Consider the following 20,076-nt stretch of genomic DNA (forward strand, 5'->3'; position numbering starts at 1 on the left):
TGTGCATGGCATCGGGCGTTGGTTCCTTGTAGTATAAATACAATCAATGGCTTTGTTATATATATATGTATATATGTATATCTTTCTCTCTCTCTCTCTTAACTATTTACTCTTATCCACACAAGTTTGAAATTGTTTAGATATCCATGACAGAGATCAAATATCTGCACCAGAGAATCCCGCTTGGCCGAAGGGCTTTGTACGCGAACTTTGGTCTTTCTTGCATTTTCAACAATTACACAAAATGACAATGCACAAAATAATCACCATCAAGTCGGACACTTGCACACACCCACGCACAAAAGCAAGTACTCCATTCTCCACAACTGTAGTGAAGGGTCGAAAAACTGCCATTGTCAGCATCGAAGTGGTGCTGATGCAGGATCAAACTAGAGTAGCAGGGAGGGGAAGACGAGAGGTGGTAAAACACAATATGATATGCCTTAGTCGAGAGAGGTAGCACAGGGTGTGATACACGTAGATTCTACGTGCTGAAGGGCGAGCAAGGACGGATGAATGAATATGCCAGTACAGATGACCACAATTGCCATGAAGTCATTTATGTAGTCAACATTGAGGTGACGGAGACAAGGGTACATAGGCTATAAAGGGGCAGATAGAGGTAAAGGTCAAATTGTACCTAACTAACGTTCCACCTGAGTAAGCCTAAAGATAAATCGGTCTCTGAAGATGTTTGACGGGAGTTCCAAAAAAATAAAGAGCATTGTTCTTATTTGGTGGAAAACCACTCGCCCATGAATCAATTCTGACCCATTGCCACACAACTTATTTCTCCATAACATCTTTGAAAGAAATAAAAAGATCAAAAAAGAAATCTCAGGTTTGGTTTTTAGGAATAGCCGAACGCGGGGGTCGAACCCGCAGCCTTAAGATTAAGAGTCTTACGCTCTACCGATTGAGCTAGCCCGGCCGGGCTGTTGAAGAAAGGTGCCGCAAAGTGTTACAGGAAGATAAAATTCAAATTGTGTGCAATAAGACCTGCATGGTGGCGCTCTTGGCGCATAAAGCCTCAAAAGCATATCTGCATTTGGGTTTCGTTTATATACCTAGGTATATTCCAAGGTTATTATATACATATCTTGTAGTTACTAACATTGAATGTAACATACTTCTTCAACGTGTATGTCTGGTAAACCACCTGGGAAGGTGGAATATATTTTGGCACTGGTCTCTCTGTTTTCTTCTCTCTCCACCTCCCCATAACAATCCAGAGCCATCTGGAGGTGACATTGTAGTTCTTTCCTCCCAAGGAATTGAATATCCGAGAAGGATGAGAGGATCATGATGAAAATCCAATTTGATTGGCTTCTCCAGATGCTAAGCCCAAGTGAAAAGGAGATGTTGAGACTAGTGTGCGTCCCAACATAAATCCCGACCAGGAGGACTCTCAACCAGAAAAGCGGCCTAACGAAGAAATATCGGAAGAGGCCTCACACCCCGAGAAAGACGATGACACTGCTGCTATCTAACCAGGAGAGATCGCGAATGCACGCGATCTCATAACGGGGAGGCACCTTAAACCTAGGAACAGTCCGTAGACATGTCGCAGTCTTGCGATGAAGATCCTCACCGGATGGCTTCTCTGGGTTGACCACATCAGCAAGAGTACTCATCGCGGGTCCGATGGTTGTCCCTTTTGAAAACGTGAAACACGTGCAGGATGTGTACAGCGAGTTGTGGCCGTTGGAAAAAGGAGGAGGCCCAAACGCAGTAACCCGCAATGCATGGTTATTACTTCACCTCGAAATGGGCCGGAGAAAGAATATCCCTTGGCGGGGTGCCAGGTCGTTGCCGAGCTCACACCCTATCAAACCCCAATGATTCACTTAGACATTATCTGTGTTCGAGTTGCTACTTTTATAGATGAAATCATGGCTAGGTACCAGGCGAAGCATCTGTTGAGCTTCGCTGTGCAACAAGATACTATTCACGGTGGATGAACAATGAGCGAAGGCTCAAGTTTGTGATCCGCTGCGTCAAAGTCGAAGATCCTAGCCCTGCTAACTTGGTGGTGCGTGCCACACCAATCACATCAGTTATGGCTTCTTCCTCGCTCACCTATTTCCAACTACAATGTATGAGAATGCCGTTGCTAAGCCCAGAACAACCTGGAACAAAGCTACGCCAATCCCGAGGACCATAACCGACATGGAAATTCACCATAAAATAGTCAGAACTGGATACGCTCAACCGAATCCCACCATACCATGGCCCAAAATCACGGAGGCTGATGTGTGGGCCCGAAAATGGCATCTAAGGGCGTCTTCAGCAAGTGTTCTATACTTTCTACCGAGGAAATGATGGTATATTTGCGTATTATCGTCGGAGCATTGGAAGCGAACGGACCAACGAGAAAACAATGTGGATTTGTGTGTATCACAATGCACAACCCTAAGTCTGACAGGGACTTTATGAGGAAGGTATTGAATGTAACATGATTATCACTAAACTGTGGCAAAACAGGGATTTTTTTTCATGGCGTAGGGAGGCTATGTTACGTTTAGTATTGACTTTTATCGGCAGCAGAAAATTGTCCATATGTGTGATTCTCTAGGTGTGTATAATGTGATAGTTTGTTGAGCAAGTATTTTTTAGCCATCTGAGCACATCGATATAACATATTTACGGAAAAGTAGTTTTGTAGAGATTGTATGGGCTGATATTGATGGTTGCCTGCTGTATTAGGTGTCAATGGCCTTGATGTCATGAAATTCTAAGGTGACTCTTGAATGAGAGGATGTGCCGCACCTCGCTAGATACATCTAAATGAAGAATGAAAAAGATGTCAAGAATGTGATCACCGTTATCAATGACGCCTATGCGGTAAGGGAACTGCCGGGCAAACAGGAAACAATATACGGAGTAATATAAGCCAAAGTCGTCAGGCCTCAGATCGGTTCAGCTGTCCGCCCTAACAAGACAGGGGTACAAACTCGGCCTTCCGTCGGCTATACTACTCAACGCGGAGCGTAGCCCTGTGGATCCGGTGTGCTAACGAGGTGAGAAACCCGGGGGCCCGGGAGCGGCGCGGGGCAGTGTCCAATACGATTATGACTCCGTACAATGTAGAGAAAGAAAAATATTAAAGTCTAGATATATTATTCCGTATAGCCCATCGAATTATCCAGCCACTCATGATGACTGATCCTCCGAAACATAAAATGTCTTTTGGACATTCACCCCCTGGAAGAATGTGCCGCCGTTTGTCGGATTGAGATTTTCTTGGCTACTTGTCCGGCTTGTGTCAGATCCATTTGAGGTGTGAATCGTCGTAATCACTGCAGGCTGATCTTCCCGGTCTAGATCTGGCCGCCAATATTGCGGGCCGGACGTGGTGGAGTGCACTCCGTTCACGCTTGAGAGGGGCATGCTACCGCCGGTGTGTTTTGTCTTGCTCCTGCTTCCGCCCATTGAGCTGGGGTCGCGGAACCAGCGAAACAAGGGTCGGAGGGTTACTAGACTTCCTGCGGCAATTCCGAGGCCGGCTTCGACGTTAGACCAGATTGAGATGTTGGCGGTTGCGTCTGTTTGCTTTGGTGTTAGTTGTGGTTTATTGACTGTATCGAGTGTATAAATAAGAATAAAAACTCACATAGAAAGTCTCTGTCCTTGTAGTCATGCAAGAATGGTATGCGAACGATGACTGCTGCGCTTGCACTATATCCTCATAGGTCAGTACCAAGTCCAATTCCAGGGTAAAAGAGGGTATACGTACATGCATCCCATTCCGAGAATGCCTGCCAAGGCAGACTTGGTCCTTAGGTTCATCTGTAAGTTCCACACTAGGGCAATAGGCAAAAGACCCAGGGTCAGATCACAGAGGGTTGCAGTGATACTGTAGACATAGGCTATGGCAATGATATGATCGAGCTCCATGCAGGTGCCAGAAACCTCGGATTCAGGGTCCATTTCAAGGCGAACTTGTTGCCAAAAGAACTCAACCGGTTGACATTGTAGTGTCAACATGAACCAGAAGATAATGCCAACGGTACACGTAACACCAATGACAGCCCACAACACAAATTTATGGGGCTTGGAAACCGTCAACCGGAGAAGGGCGCATGCAATAGAGAGCTTGGCCAGCGCGCAAGTCCAGACATAGCTAGTTTGACCAAGCCACCACCACTTTGAGGATTGTTAGCATGTCATTCTCATCTCGGAAGTGAAGGAAATCGAAGGTCAACATACAAACATCGCAGTTTCCATCGTACCCCTCTCGATGAGCGTGTCGAGCTTTTGTCTGATACCATACAATGAGCCAGTGATACCGCATACAGCGAACAAAATGTTCAACAACTACAAATCGATCAGTACCAATTTTATCCGCATGAAACATCTCATACATACCATTGCGCATACCATTAAGGCATCATCCCAGCCAAAGGCCTTGACAAGTCGAAGCCGCACAAAACATCGCAGACACACGGCAATGAAAGAAATTCCAAGAAAGATAGCAGTAATGATGAAGATTGACTGGCTGCGACCTTCGAGGGGCAACATATTGACCCGAAGAATGGATATATGGTTACCAAGTCATGACCTGTATGGTATCCCCTATAAAGTATACAAGGATGTTCAAAGGAACAACAAGAATAAGAAAGATCAAAGAGAGAGAAAATGTTACAGTAAGAGAAATTCCACTACTGTAGATCAAGCATTACTATCACGAGCATCAGTGGCGAGAACATGCCAAGGGAGGGGGGCTCATGTGTGTTCTCCGTGTTTGATTTCCCGTCTTTTTTGTAAAAAAGAAAATAGGTAAAAGCCATCAACAAGCTCTAATGATCCCGGATCTACGGCCAGTACGTACGCTTGTCAAAATGGGGTTAAATGTCCCCAACAATGGGCTCTATACGGAGTCAAATTAGGGCAAATTTCCAACTTTGGAAAGTTTCACGTGTGGGGGGACGCAAAAAGGAAAAAACAAAAAAAAACCAAAAGCCACATTTGCCATTAACGATAATAGTGTGGAAAGTTCCAAGAGTATTCTGTATAGACGGAAACCTTGTTATATCTCAGCCATGTGGAAGCCGGTTCTGAATACGACCTCGCTTCCATCGGTTTCAGATGCCACCGCTCAAGCCTCGTCTTCGGTACTTTGTCAAACCAGTATATTCGAGGCGCGCACAAGCCCCTTCCATTCATGACTTGAGGTCCAGTCAAATGAGCCGACCCCACTGATTACCGCGAATCAAATCTAACCGGTGGAGTCGATGGCTTGTAAAGATTGAAGTCTGTGTGTACCAACCACGATACTACCGTGATGCTAGTGCCGGAACTATTCTAGAACGGGCAGCAGTGATGGATAATCCGCTTTGAAGTTTCCATGGAAGATTGCAAAGGCTGTCATAAGGGGGTGTCCTCCTGTCTATCCCAAACCCTGTGCCGGCCAATTTTCAGCTTCGGCTAGTGCAGGCGATCAGTGTGCCATTGTCACGGAAAAAAATATTGACAATGGGTGATGACATGGTACCTAAATTTCTAGTTTCATTTCAGATATCGAGATCTAATATAATCGTGTCGAGAGGCTCTTAAGGGGTTGAGATGTGCCCTTCGATCAGCGGAGACATCGGAGGTGCGATCTACATCCGGTTTGGGCACGGGTCGGAAATTACATAATTCTGTGTCGGAGCACGGATGACTCCGTATACGGAGGAAGAATCCCATTGTCTTCCAAGGTTAACCTATACTATTCCACTAAGATAATTTCCCAACATTGTATACTCCCAAAATTAAGTATCATCTCGGTACTATATTCTCAATATAAATGGGGCCCTCGTATTTTGAAGGGTCGGGGTAGATCAAACTCAAACTGGTCCCCCCGTCTTCCGTACATCTGCTGTATGCACAAAGTACGGAGTACGGAGTACTCCGTATGTTGTTCGGGAGTTATCTTACCTTCGGGGAACACCTGGGGCTGAGAGGCTGATCTCTGCCAAGTCTGGGTTCCCGAGGCCTCGGGTGTACCTGCTTTGCACACATGGAAGGTAAGCCCTGAATACGACGGCTGAATAATTTGAACTTCCAGCTTTCAAAGGTTACTGCTTTGCTGTCTTGCCGTGTCCTCATCTTATTCACTCTTATAGACTGATCGATGACCCAGTCATTTCCCTTCCATGTGACATCCGATCTCCAAGGTTGCAGCGTTCGAATGTCTACCTCAAATGCGCCTTCCAAATTCCTTGACCAAAACAGTTGTGAATTCGCTACATAATACAAGCTTGCATGCTTGAAGCCAGATCGAATATTTACATATCAAGTTGCACGCTCATGTTTAATCAAGTAAGGCCACCAGGGCAAACTTCCTACCATTGAGCAGCCTTGGTAGCTTGGAAAGCCTTCAGGATTGCGATCACTTTCTCCAAAGCAGCGACCTCCTTAGCCAGCTCGGCGGCAACCTTGGCCTGATCCTGGCCCAACTTCGCATAGAAATCCTTGCGGTATGGGGTGGCAGACATGGCAGCGCTGAAGATGGGCTTGATGAGGAAGGAGTGATGGGGCTTGAGGGTGTTGCCGTAGGCACCACGGAAGGAGTCGGACAGTTCCGAGGAGGGGTTGTCGATGTTGTGACGGAGGGCTTGGACGGTGAAGTCAAGGCCTCTGTTGGGACGAACAATAATCAGTCAATTGTTCATGCAGATGTGTGAATATGGAAGAAATGCTATTGCAATTGGCCTCTTCCATCACATTTGAGACACGTAAACTCACCGGACCAGCCAGACCAGACCTTCAGTGGCAACGTGCTTGCCGGTCTTCAATTCGTTCAGGACAAGGGCTTGCAGGGTCTCAGACTCCCCAGGAGCTGCCTGCTGACGCTGACGGACTTTCTGAAATGGGGTTTAGAGGGTATTCACCCTGGGGATAGATTGTACTGGACGGACCTTGATGTTGCCGAGCAAGTCATTCTTGACCGGGGTGAAAGCGGCGGAACCGAGGACGTCTAGATGGCCTTGCATTAGTTTGAGGTAGATCTATGCAGGCAAAAAGACGCACCAAAGAGAGTCACCAGAGATTCAGCAGCCTCGAGGAACTCGGTGGTCGAGATGCCGTCCTCCGCACCGATAGGGACATCAGCGAAGGACTTCTTGATGGTATCAAACCATGTTCCGTCAGCGGGGATAGTAGCCATTATTGTAGAAGATTGAAGTAAGGAAATAGATAGTGGGAGAAAGAGAAAATGAGCTTAATGAGCTTAATCAGGAGACCGTTGGATATTGTCAACTTCACCGCTGCTGCCACGCAAGCCAATGGCGGGGCACACGGGATATGGGGAGTGTGCAAACAGTGTAAACAGGACCAACTCGGTGAAGTGTCAATATTTGTTTGCAATGTTTGCAACATTTGCATAGAGCTTGCAGCGACGTCATCAGATCATGTTACATCGAGATTGGCGATGAACTTTATTTGGAGTTCGTTCCTGGGCCATCTGCTTTGCTCTTACATATGCCTGGAGCATGCGCTTTTGGCCTACGAGGGCAGCTCAATAGTACATTGTCATGAGCACTCCATCGGGCCAGACCAATGGGTCGCGACCGGAAATCGACCCACGCTCTTACCATGAACATTATCATGGCTTGCAGACGGGATCATACACAGACCAGCAGCTGGTATGCCTCTGTTTCTTATAGGTTGAATTATAGAAACTGACCTGATATTTCTTAACAGCGTCATGCTTCTGCCCACCATTTGCATATGACCAACCGGCGATTTTTCGTCGGTCCAATTCCAGAAGGCTGGCTGCAAGGTCATCGCAAGTCTTGGTATAAATCTCGACTAAGACTCAGAAATTATACATCGCAGACAGTCTCATTCTCTGCAGACCCGGTTGCGACCCACTACGGCGAACAGGGTGATCGGCTCGGCCCATCGTCACCTGATTTGGATGAGGAGGCCGCCCTGGCACTCACCAACACAGACACAGAGGCGTTCGAGGGACAGGATAATGAGGTGGAAACCGAGACACAAGAAGAAGCTGTAGCAGGGCCTGTGGGGGAACTCCAGACCCTAATACACCCTGAAGCTGAGGCCAGCGGTGACGATCCTCTACCGGAAGAGGACACAGACACTGAGATAAGAGAAGATGGAGGGGTTGATGATGAAGAATACCGCGGGGAGAGTAGCGGGGGGGATAGTGGAGAGGATACAGACAGCACTCCCAAAGCCAGGACAGGTGGGCAAGTCGACACATACGGCAATGATGTTGCTTCGTCTTCGTTTGTCACCGCCAGGGAAGATCCTGCCAGCTCTACAGATACGGGGGAATCAATAGCCACCATAAAAGCGAGCAGATTGGAGCCGCCTGAGCTGCGACCAAAGTCCCGGGGCTCACAAACAGATCTTACTGGTCACTATTCTCCTAACCCTCTGACCCCCAATCAATCTACGGTTCCCAGCGAGGCCGATTCAGCAACACAATTGCTTCGGCGCGATCACAAGGACAAAGGGAAACAGAAAAGCAAAGCATCTGGCGTGTCTCGAGCAACGCTTCAACACCACGATCCACAAGATGAAGATGATGCTGGCGAAGATGCACAAGTCCAACGGCGCCTCACCAGGAAGATGGCAAAATTGAATCTGGATGACAATCTCAGACACAGGAAACACAAGATGCGCTCCAAGATTGCAAAGACCCAAGGCATTATCTCTGCAAATCGACCGCGCCGACGAAAAGTGCAAGATGGAGAGATTGTCAAAGCAGAGAAGATGCTGGTTTGCGTGGAGGAGACTCTGCAGACCTCACTTCCTGCCGATTACACCGAGAATGACAGCCTGCGCATGGAAACAAGGATGGTAGACAGGTGGAGGGAGTTTCTCGTGGTATGCCGCAAAATCTCCGCAGAACACACGCCATTTGCCATTCAAATGTACCGCACCCGTGTGATTCCTGATGTGCAACGACCGAACAGCAAAACGCCTCCTTATTATGAAGTACGGCTCAACTACAAAGATACCCATGTTAACCTCTATTCCCCCTCGATAAGAGCATCGTTATTTGGCGTCCCTGCAAGCGTGGAACCAAAATATTTATACTTCGCCCAAAGTCTGCGGCACACTCTGCTGAATGGTACACTTTCATTCGCCAGGTGCTTGGATGGCGGCGTCCAACCTCACTCCCTATTAATGTCCCCGATCTGGGGGTTTCCCTTGTTTTCAAAAATCCATTCGAACAGCTCGAGGCAGAGCTGAAAACAGACAATCCTGATAGCGAGCACGCTGCAGCAGTCGATAACAAGTTTGCTGCCGCTACCATCATCCAAGGATGCATGGATATGCTTGAAGGTCGTGCTGAGTGGGCCGAGGTCCTGAAAGCTTGGTCCAAAACTGAGAAGATGGGACTTGCTTGGAAGCGATACGATCGACTTGAATGGATTTTTGGAGTCAACGAGGAAAAGATGCATGGGAGCATGGCGATGCAATCATCTCACGAACTTGAGTTACGTCCAAGACATCATTACGCTACTACAATTAGGCATCGGGGTATACAGGAGGAGCCTGCCCCGGTTGAAGGGTTTCTAGTCCGTCTCACATCCCAAAAGGGTGTACATCAGCGGATGAACAGGATGTTCTTCAAACGGTTGTACTTTTTCACCCAAGATCATTATTTGTTCTTCTGTCGGCCAGCCAAGGCATTCCCCCCGCAACCGCCGAAATGCGCTCCCCCAGAAGACGGAAGTATACCAACTGCTCGTGAAATTTTGCACCAAATGCCGCTCTCCTGGGATATCGATCCTTATCCACTTGAAAATGGCGAGATTACATGGCTCTCCAGCGGCAATCAGGAATTCGTGAAACGGCACGATGAAGAGGCCTATGCGCACGTTCAAAGGAATATACACAATATTAGCCAGGCAGATGGATGTATCGACATGTGTCGAGTGCAAGAAGTCCGCCATGTCTATCGTGGCAGCTGCCCTGCCGACCCCAACATTGGGGAAGGACCCTCTGTAGACTTCCACCCCGAACCCAGAGACTCACGACAGGATGATGGAGCAACGCGAGAATTCGATGACGATAGGACGTTTGAAATGGTCCTTGACAATGGCCTTGTCATTCGACTCCAAGCTTATGATGAAGCTACACGGAATGAGTGGATCAAACGACTCGATGCGCTTGTTACTTATTGGCACACTCGCTGCGCAGATGACGCCACGGAACTGCAGGCCGTCCGGAAGCGTAATCTCAAGCTATTGGATATCGACGAAGCTATGGAATCCGTTGTCGGGCAGTTCGCAAAGAAGTGGGAGGTGAAGAAAGCCGAGGCGTCTCCGTACTTGCACAACATGTGCTCGCTGACTGGTTGTCGGACTATCAAGGTAGGTGTTATCGCAGCATAATATCATATACATACAGGCACAACTCACTGAGAACATGAACAGATGTCTGGCCACCTCTATCGCAAGCCCCGTCGCCACACCACTTTTTACCAATGCCATGTCATCCTCACAGCAGGCAAGCTATTGGTTTTCCGAAGCACGTTGCGCAGTCGAACCGGGACTGAGATCCCACACATTCATCAAGAACTTGAAGCGACCATTGAGCTGGAAGACTGCTATATTTATTCTGGTTTGATTACCGAGAACGACTTGCTATATGCCAATCAGACGTTTGACAGCAATAACCCTGGTCTTCATGCTCTTCCACGGGTGTACCTCGATCAGGATGCCTTCACAAGTCGCGACGAGGACACCGCTATCACCTTCGTGGTCTGGCAACCCTTGAGTAAGAGCTACTTCCGAGCTCAAGAGATAGGGGAGCAAGGCAAAGCCAAGCGATCCTTGCGGCATGTGTCTACGCTGGGCAAGCATGGCCGCACCATTGTGTTCAAAGCACGCAGTCGTGTGGAAAAGGACCGTTGGGTGATGAGTATATCCTCGGAAATCGACCGTCTTCAGGAAGAGAAACATGAAGATATACGGCTTGTTTCTCTATGACCACTGATTGCATTGCCTGCGTTGTTTGCATTCTTCAGCCATTTATGTTTGCCCTTCTATGGTATACCACTTTGTTTTCATCTATCTTTTCTTTTCGGGAAAATCCTCCACCCGCACACGACTGCACAGCACTTTGTTTTTTCGCTCAAAATAGTAATACAATGATATCCAAAAGACGCTCCTAATAAATGTGCAAGTCCTAGTCTACAGCGTTATCAGACACAGGACAATCTAACTCTATCAACAAGTACAAAAGCCCAGGATAATCAGCTAATCAGTTCAATATGGGCTGTTCGAGCTTAACAGCATTCTTCAAAACACGATCCCGAACACTCTTCCCATACGAATTCGCAGTTGCATCATCCGTCGACGTAGAATCCTTCTTACCAGATTCCCAATCTGTCCACTTCAGCCAACGCATCCGCGGTCCTAGTACCGCAAATACCTGCCCAGTAATCAAGCTGAGACTGACAGGCCCATACGTATTACTATCCAGCGTCTTCCGCGGATCCTCCGCATCACCCTCCAACCAGACATGATTCCAGGGGACGATCTGCGTCTGTCGCAGACATGGCTCGCGAGTCGTGATCCGATCACCGGGTAAACCAATAACGCGCTTGATAGCAATATGAGACGGGTTTGCAGGGGAGCTTTATGTGGACATGGTGTTAGTATTAGTTGCTGCTGCTGTACTTGAGTCCATAAAAGAAACAAGGTATATGAATATAGAACGTATAGGGAAAAGCCTACCGGAAAGTAACAATCATTCCTCGTTCCAGCTTCCGCTCTTTTTTGAACGGCATTATAGATCCCCACGGCCACATGTTGACCATCACTATGTCGCTCTTTGTTTGCGTTTGCGCATACTCCTCGTTGAGGTATGGTGTCATTGACGGCCCGCGAACCCACATCACTTGCATTACGTGCTCTGGGACGAATAGTGCGATTGGGAGTATGGGTACTGCCCAGCGGAGAGTGCGACATGCTCGTCGGACTGGGTATGGGAGGGCGGAGATGCGTTGGCGGAGGTTTGTAAGGAAATGTGAGATGAGGGCAGGTGTTCGTCTTTGTTTGGAGAGGGATGGGCCCTCGTACAGAATGGGTTCTGGGATTTCAGGCTTTGGCTCTTCGCGGATTTGAACTCGGAACCGTGAGTTGGGGGTCGGAGTTGGTACTCCTCTTGGCCGTTGTGGTTTCGCCATTTTTGGGAGTTGGAAGACCGAGGTCGGAGATTGAAGGGTCGGGGAATTATGGCGGGTTTGACTATGCCGAAGATAGGTTATTCGGCTCCGGTAGGCAAATGTAATTCAGTAACTTTGAGTACTGAGAGGGAGTTGCCCTTGCAATTGGAGTTGAACAAGAGGTCGCAAGCTGGAATGATCAGATGCGATCTGATAGGGTGTTTGCATTGTTTGCATCTACCTTTCATGTTCGCCCGTGAATGAGTGGGCTGACGTCGAGACAATTGTCTTGTTAGAAGTGCAACAAAAAAAGAGAAGCTGCTTACAGACATACATCGAGAAAAATCAGTCCTAGGGAAATCACAGCTCTACCAGCAAGTTCAGATACGAACTGGTCGATGTCTCATCTTCGCCCTTATCTCCTACAGAGAAGGAAACATAATAAGACTTGGAATAGCATTTTTGATCAAGATTCGTTTCTTAGCTAAAACTACATAGGAGGAAGGATTGTGCTTCATTGAGTTCATGAGATGGTGGTCGTGAATCGTGTCGGGGGCATGTCCCACGCATCAGTGAGGCGCGCGCAATATTAGTTTAGCATAGTAATTCAATCGTCGTTGCTCTCAGCCAAGTCCTCTGCGGTGGGAGGAAAATATTGCCTATGATTGTTGTTAGCATATGGTCAAGGAATTTGAGAAATGAGAAAAGCTTACGGAATGAATTTCTCATAAGCGATCACATCCTTGCGCTCAAAGTTGCAGAAGATGACACGCTCCAGCTTTTCGATATTAGGTCCAGTGAGAAATGCCCGCACTTCTTTAATAGCATCTTCGGCAGCTTTCTCACTAGGGTATCCGTATAATCCGGTGCTGATAGCAGCAAAGGCGATGCTCTTCATGCCGTTTTCGACTGCCAGTTCCAGGCTACGTCGGTAGCAGGATCGAAGAAGCGTGACAGGGTCGTGTTCCTTCGTGTAGACTGGGCCAACTGTGTGGATAACACATTTGCAAGGCAGTTCGTAGGCAGAGGTGATCTTCGCGTCGCCAGTCGCGCATCCATCAAGATGATAGCATTCTTCAACTAGCTGAGGGCCTGCAGCTCGGTGAATTGCACCATCCACACCACCACCTCCAAGGAGAGACTCATTAGCAGCGTTCACAATACAGTCGACTTGGAGCTTGGTGATGTCATTGCGAATGAGGGAGATGGTGTTGTTGAGAGACTGAGATGGGGCGAATTTTGAGGACACAGGAAGGAGATGCTTCGCGCGGTACAAGATTGAAACGGTAGGAATATCAGCTAGAGACAGAAGTGAAGACATGATGTGGAAAATTTCAGGTGAGGGTGCGTTGAAGAGGGAACGAGGATTGATCTTATCAACTACAACATATGTATGTGTGTTGCGGCTGGAAGCTCAAGTGGGGATAAGCCAAGCTCTGCGCACGAACCATCTTTGATATGTCACGTGACATGGTTATACCCTGAAGCTTGGGAAAAGGAAAGACTTCACCTGGAGATGAAAGGAAGAGGGTCGATTGGTAGAGAAAGGGGTATTTGTCAATGTAGCCTTATATTTTGAATAAACAGCTCTGATGTGTTGAAGAGACTAGCAATGCATCAAATGACACGGAGTATGTACCCATGAATCCATCTCACGCATAAGCCCAAGCACAGGGGCAAGGAAATGATACCAAGTTCAAAGGCCACTCCTATGAGATTATCCCAAAAAGAACTTCCTCTACTCATACATCAAGGGCGATAGGTCTGATACTGACTCGCAGTTTATGATATGATACTCATCATCTGTCTGTACTTCGTACTCGCACAAAATCATCTGGGATTGAGTTCCGACTACGAGTCATCCCGCTGTAATGTACTCCATACGGCAAGCTGCATTGCATTACCGCCTGCACCCAGCCTAAAGAGATGGGTGTCTGTGCCGCTCAACCCTAGTTATGTTCTAAGGCTCCTATCATTGGCTCTATAGGACCCGAGGCGGAAAAGGTACGGCGAGTACGGAGTACGGGCCCTGTATCTGTGTGCATATAAACTAGTGGCCAGGAGCCAAGCCCGGGATTTGGCATCGAGCACAGAGGGACCACTCGGATCAATGCAAACGAGTTGATTGGTGCAAGATCGCGGTGGCACATGGTTGCCGTTTTCTTAGTGGATCAGCTTGCCACACAATTTTGAGCTCTACGCGGGAAGTTCTTTTTTCTCTTTTTTTTTTTATAAAATATGAGAGATGGAAGTTATATGATCGACTATCACAATATCGTGCAAATCCCGATTCATACTAAAAAAAGGACTGGAGTAGGGAATCACTGGGGAGATGTGATCTCCGGTGCCTTGACTGCGTTAGGATTAAGTGCAGACCCGTCCGGTCAAAGACCCCCCCCCTTTCAAGATTGTATCAACCTTCTCGAAAAAAAAAACCGAGAAAAGATATTCGGGTATCGGGGAAGAAATTAGGGAATCGAGAGTGGATGTTGGCCCACAATCCACCGTGCAGACCCTGTCAGAACCTGTCAGAACCGAGCGGCCGTGGACCACCGTGGACCACCGTGGACCGTTTTCACGTCAGTTTCCCTTTCAACTGGTATGACATGGATCTGCGGGGACCTAGCCCATGTGGTTTTCCTCTTTTTAGCGGTATATTTGACGATTGCCGATCTTTTGGTTCCAAGGCATTTCAGGATGGGCTTTTCCACTAGTTCATCCACTCTTCTCCTTGGAACAAAAATAGGATCATGAAGAGAAAAATGGAATTGGAAGAAATTTGGAATTGGCTAGAGTGATCCAATTCGTCGGGTTTTCCATTGGGATTTTCCGGTCCAAAAAAGTACACATCGGGGTGGATACGTAGATATTTTCAAGAGATCAAAGCGGCCAAGGTTTTAGTACTTTCTGGAAGAGAATCAGAATTTCCCAATGACAAATAACTTGGAATAGAATATCTCAGGAACCTGACAGCTGTCAGATTTTACATCTTGAGATAGTTCAGATGTCAAAACTCTATTCAACCTCATTGGAGGCATCTCATTCGTCCAAAATAGATTAATATGGAAATGGGCTAGGCAATGCATACGTCAAAAAGTCTTGTAATCCAGGCTATAGGGACCCTTGGTGAGTTTGGAAATGGTGTCACTATATGTTTATCTGTGGATTGGGAATGTTCGTTACAAGTACATTCCAATTTACGTGTACATCTTCAAAGACATCTCACCAAATCATTATGAGAGGTGAATATCCGTAAATATCACACATATACGGAACATCCGTACTCCGCACGGAATATCGGATAGCCTATATGCCGAGATTCGGTTCTGTCTTCCCATCCCTGCTAGTACTCTGTGCGACACGGAGAAGGGATACCACGATCATCCATTCCGTCCAATAGAGAACCGTTTGAACCTCGACCGAGATGTGCCCGAACCCGCTTGAGAAAAATCGAGATCGGAAGGATTCGCGATGCATAGGATAGACTACTGCATGTGCAACGTACTTTTCTGTACTTTCCCCCTCTCGAGATGGTCTCCACAGAATACGACGTAGATCAATCCTTTCGAAGCACTAACTAAGCTATTTATGCCGAGCACAGAATGTACATAAAGACACGGCACACATGGAAGATTCACAATGTGCCCCGAGAGATCACCGAGAGCTTTGTTGCGAAGTTGTGCCAATCTCTAGTATCCCAAGTGATACTCCGAGGATATATTCCGTACAAAGTACCTAAAAGGCAGAAGAATGGGCGATCTGCTTAAAATAGATATATTTGATACCCTGCCAACGGACACCACGCTTACAAAGTACCAGGGCCTAGAAACAACACCCCACATCGTAGTCAACCTCGAGACAAATCCAGCGTCTTTTTGCTCAGCTGTCTCGACCCAACAGATTATATGTACCCATTTCGCATGCGTTCGGACGAGGTACGTCTATCTACAATCGCAGACTAATCACCAACAACAGCAAGCATCAAGAACAGGATTCTATAATGTGATATTCCAGAGCCATGGAAAGCATGGAGGGATAGTCACTCTCCACTATACCCACCAGCGGATCTTAATTAATCCAAGCCGTTTTTCTCATTTCCTCGCGTGGCTGAGTATGGAGTAGATGGAGTGCAATCTCCCAAATCTCTCAACCCAATCTCCGTTCTAGTTGACTCGGGATTTGAGATGTTTGGACCGAAGATACATCATACGGGATATCTACACGTACATACTCCGGATGTATCTTCCGTAGAGATCGGCCTGAAGATATTATCTCCTCAATGCTACATGTATACTCTGTGGCAGGCGATCCAGATTCGGGATTTGCGCAGATGCCGAACCTGCAGTATCAGTGGAGTCGCAGAGATTCCTTTTTTTTCCAATGTGGAGCAAATCAAAACGGCCAGCCCACTTATAATCTCGTTAATCTCTCGGAGCTGCTTTTTGGCTTGAGCTAGCCCATGTTAGGCGCTCTCTAGTGGGAAAAGAAAAGAAAAGGGAAATTCCCAGAGAAAGCCGAAATCCCCGCCGATCGAAGCGGTCTACTTGGTGGAGTCTGGGAACGGTCCGGCACCCCGTTTTTATTTGATTTCTCCTTTCCAGTCGGATATATAAGCGAAATGAATGCTCTTCAGGGGTTAGACGTTGCATACTACGACCGGCAGAAAATAAAAAAACACAAATATTCATCCATACAATTCAAATGGGAATCTTCCACGGTCAATCTATTCTATCACACTGAAATTTGAAAGAGCGGAGCCCTCTTACCAATAGTTCTGAGCTAGGATCAAAAGTCATTTCTCAACGGACTATCGTAGATCTGAAACGTTTCGATGAGGAGTTCGGTCCAATCTATAACCCAGTAAGGCCACAGACATCATGCATAAGACATTCCTGTATTCAAATGTCGCTCTTATCCTCTTCAGGCACAATACAGACATCACCCTGGCTAGTTCTAAAACCAAGGCTTGTCAATGTCAGTGCATGTTGCCTCCTCGTTGCACACTTGCCCTGATTTTTTTGAGAAATTTCCCCCACTCTTCGAGACGAGGATCGGACCCTCCTTCTTGTCTGTGTCTTTTGGTCAACCTGCAGCTGTCAACTTACTCCTTTGAGACTAGAGATCGGAAAGATTTCCAGGAGTATCCACTGGGCGAATTAAACAACCTCCTGAACCGCCACACTTCGGAATTTCGGGATACGGGCTGAGTTGGGGTTGGCTGGGTAGATTGCCGGAGATTTGACTGTGTATGGGAAAGAGGGGGGGGAGTTGAACCGTGCTGTATTCGCGTTATAATGTCTCGGAGAGGGAATATGTCTTAGCTTCTTTTCGTTTCCTTAGATAACCTTGGGGATTCGTGGCTGAATCGATGAACCTGCAATCTTAGATTGGCTGCTCCGTACTCCGTACTCCGTAGTCTTGAATTATAGATGCGATAGTTGCGTTATATGATGTACTCCCTACTGATAGCCCCTTTTATGGATGATACTAGTCTGAACAAATTCATCATATGTTGTCTCGGAGAAAAAAAAAAGTGATAGTCAACGGTCGATGCGCACTAAAATTGGGATCGGATCTCAACCTCTTGCCAACTTAAGGAAATAAGTTGCCGCTCATCTTTTTGCGGTTAGATTTCTCTGATCTTCCGTTTATCGGTTCCCCATAAGTGTAAGTCGAGAAAAAATAGCGTGCGAAATTATTCTTGTATTTTCGGTCGGGACTCGTCAGGTTAGGAGAGACAACGGTTTTAACGGTTTGTCGATCCACCTACACTAAGATTATGTCTCCAGTTGTCTCCTGTTATTTTGCGAAAGTCATTTCTCTTCTTCTCAACGATCCTTGCCCTTATCAGTAGTTGTATCGTGAAAAATAAAAATAGCATGAACAAAGAGTTGCCAAGGCCAAGGATCAACATCTTCTCCTGGAGATCGCTTGATGTGGGCGTCAAATTTCCAAGAGAACTCAGCTTATTGGCCATCCGATGTGAAGATTCGGTGAATTGGCGGTCATCGTTCAACACTTTACCCCCTCAAATGGAGCTAGGGGGCGTTGTACACACGTGAATATCTTCAATGCCGAAAGCCACATTTCCTCTTCCCCACCAGGCTCCGGTTCAAATCACGCTGTATTTGAATACCTCCGTAAGCCCATGCTGGATTCTCTCGGTGGGACTGTGCTCCTTAGAAAAAAAAGTCGTTGTCAAGACTAATGGAATCTGCACTCCTAGTTGCCGTAAAAAGGCAACCGAGACTCCATTAAAAACTGGGGGGGGAAGTTTGCCGTATTCAAAACAACCGGGTCAATTGCAGGAATTATACTTCAATCGTGTATGATTCATCATAGCGTACTCCGTACTCCGTACCGCGACCGGGCTAGTGTGACCAGTTGCGATTCTGATAGTTCAGATCGAAAGGCGCTGAGACATCGCGGGGAAGTCCGGTGTGCCCCTGATAAACACCCCAGGCACGCTTGACTTATATCGTATGATGTACTCCGTACTTCGTACAAACGAAGCCCAAAGTCGATGACGGCTTTCAGCCTCCAATCTATTGTGATCAGTCTCGTCGGGGTTCAGGGTGATATTCTTACTTGCGCCTTGTCCCTCTCCCCATTCTTGTGCAGGTGGAGAAATCGTCCAATCGCAGAGAATCATTACTGCATTCATGCTCGGCAGATACAAGTGACCTACCCTGCATACACTAAATCTCCAGTGCGCACGGAATGCATCGGCACAGTGGCTGAAATTCTAAGATCCGTCTGGCGCACTGGGCTCTCGTGGTGCAGCGATATGCAGCGATGTGCAGCGACATGCAGCGACTACTGTGTAGATCGATTCCACGCAGTTGATTTCGGACCCATCAACAAGTCTATTGTGTGAGGATGCACTGATACGCCATCTCATTCTGAGAACAAACACCCGGTCCTAGGATGTGGTCAGTGCAGGTGCTGTGTGAGAATCAAAGATGTATCAGCCTCGGGATTTGCTCTTGCTTATATGCATGGGGAACAAATATCACAAATACCCTTGTAGATTGATGCGGGTATTCCGTACATTGTACAGCCATGGTATTACGGTCAAGCGTCGCAGATCAACCTTGGGATATTCCAAAGATCTGTGGGAGGCGATTGCCTTTCACCGGTTTGGATTGACTTTTTGGGACCGTTGGACCATTTACGATGTATATCGTACATCATTATGGATCCCGGAGTCTGTGCGCTGAGAAGGGTCAAGGAGGCAAAAGGCGAATGGGGCCATTGGGAGATAAAGGGCCATTTCACGATAGTTCCCTTGAAGGAATATGACGTCCAATGTGGGTCCGAAGGCAATAAACTCAACCCAAAAATGGATCCCAACATGAGACTTTGGATGAGCGAATATTAACTCCGTTGTGAAAGTAGAAAAGACCCGAAACTTCCACACGCGCCGACCACTATCGGAGCCGAGCTCGAGTACAGTCCGGGATTTTACGCAGGGCGCCTGGAAAGGCAACCCATCTCTTCTCTCAACCTGATATATTGTACAGAAACACCAGCTCTGTTAGAAGGGTCTCAAAAAGAGATGGAGTGTTCATGCGATCTCTCCAATAAACGTCCCGGATTCGATCTCGATCTAAAGCTTAAGCAACGTGTGTTTGCAATACCCTTGCGATCCGATCATTTTCGGGTAGTCAAGGGGGTAGCGTGTTCCGAGACTGAAGAAATTATTTTCTTTCTCCTTTTTTTTTTTGCTTTTTCTTTTTTGAGACTTCACGATCTTGGCTTGAAACGGCGTGGCTGACATGGATATCAAGGTATCTTAAATATAAAGGAGAATCTATTAGTGCAAATGTAAGAGATAGTATTCCGTAAGTACCTGAAATAATGCAAATGAAAATGTAAATATAAATATAAATCAAATGAAAATGTAAATATAAATATAAATCAAATCAAATAAACAAAAGTAA

The 20,076-nt window shown here is 47.0% G+C and overlaps 6 protein-coding genes across 6 annotated transcripts; 1 reads left to right on the forward strand and 5 right to left on the reverse strand.

Annotated features, from left to right (window-relative positions):
• Nucleotides 1-1,451: 1,451 nt before the first annotated feature.
• N7500_010506 (uncharacterized protein) lies at nt 1,452-1,634 on the reverse strand (the record flags this gene model as incomplete). Its single annotated transcript, XM_056681644.1, has 1 exon — nt 1,452-1,634. One exon carries the CDS (start codon nt 1,632-1,634, stop codon nt 1,452-1,454), a length of 183 nt encoding a protein of 60 aa, XP_056529026.1.
• Nucleotides 1,635-3,153: 1,519 nt separating this feature from the next.
• N7500_010507 (uncharacterized protein) lies at nt 3,154-4,521 on the reverse strand (the record flags this gene model as incomplete). The annotated part of the gene is made up of 5 exons (XM_056681645.1): nt 3,154-3,545; nt 3,614-3,678; nt 3,737-4,146; nt 4,210-4,317; nt 4,369-4,521. The coding sequence occupies 5 exons, from the start codon at nt 4,519-4,521 to the stop codon at nt 3,154-3,156; spliced, it is 1,128 nt and encodes a 375-aa protein (XP_056529027.1).
• A 1,805-nt stretch (nt 4,522-6,326) lies between these two features.
• On the reverse strand, nt 6,327-7,150 carry N7500_010508 (GLTP domain-containing protein; the record flags this gene model as incomplete). The annotated part of the gene is made up of 4 exons (XM_056681646.1): nt 6,327-6,621; nt 6,730-6,848; nt 6,903-6,961; nt 7,015-7,150. 4 exons carry the CDS (start codon nt 7,148-7,150, stop codon nt 6,327-6,329), a joined length of 609 nt encoding a protein of 202 aa, XP_056529028.1.
• A 367-nt stretch (nt 7,151-7,517) lies between these two features.
• On the forward strand, nt 7,518-10,952 carry N7500_010509 (sporulation-specific 71 family protein; the record flags this gene model as incomplete). Its single annotated transcript, XM_056681647.1, has 4 exons — nt 7,518-7,628; nt 7,687-8,976; nt 9,003-10,334; nt 10,398-10,952. 4 exons carry the CDS (start codon nt 7,518-7,520, stop codon nt 10,950-10,952), a joined length of 3,288 nt encoding a protein of 1,095 aa, XP_056529029.1.
• Nucleotides 10,953-11,226: 274 nt separating this feature from the next.
• N7500_010510 (putative mitochondrial inner membrane protease subunit Imp2) lies at nt 11,227-12,154 on the reverse strand (the record flags this gene model as incomplete). The annotated part of the gene is made up of 2 exons (XM_056681648.1): nt 11,227-11,602; nt 11,703-12,154. 2 exons carry the CDS (start codon nt 12,152-12,154, stop codon nt 11,227-11,229), a joined length of 828 nt encoding a protein of 275 aa, XP_056529030.1.
• Nucleotides 12,155-12,740: 586 nt separating this feature from the next.
• Nucleotides 12,741-13,454, reverse strand: N7500_010511 (macro domain-containing protein; the record flags this gene model as incomplete). Its single annotated transcript, XM_056681649.1, has 2 exons — nt 12,741-12,792; nt 12,847-13,454. The coding sequence occupies 2 exons, from the start codon at nt 13,452-13,454 to the stop codon at nt 12,741-12,743; spliced, it is 660 nt and encodes a 219-aa protein (XP_056529031.1).
• Between the last annotated feature and the right edge of the window lie 6,622 nt (nt 13,455-20,076).

This window comes from Penicillium coprophilum (assembly GCF_028826855.1).
Source record: "Penicillium coprophilum strain IBT 35676 chromosome Unknown utg000006l_segment0_segment0, whole genome shotgun sequence".
NCBI classification, from domain to species: Eukaryota; Fungi; Ascomycota; class Eurotiomycetes; order Eurotiales; family Aspergillaceae; genus Penicillium; species Penicillium coprophilum.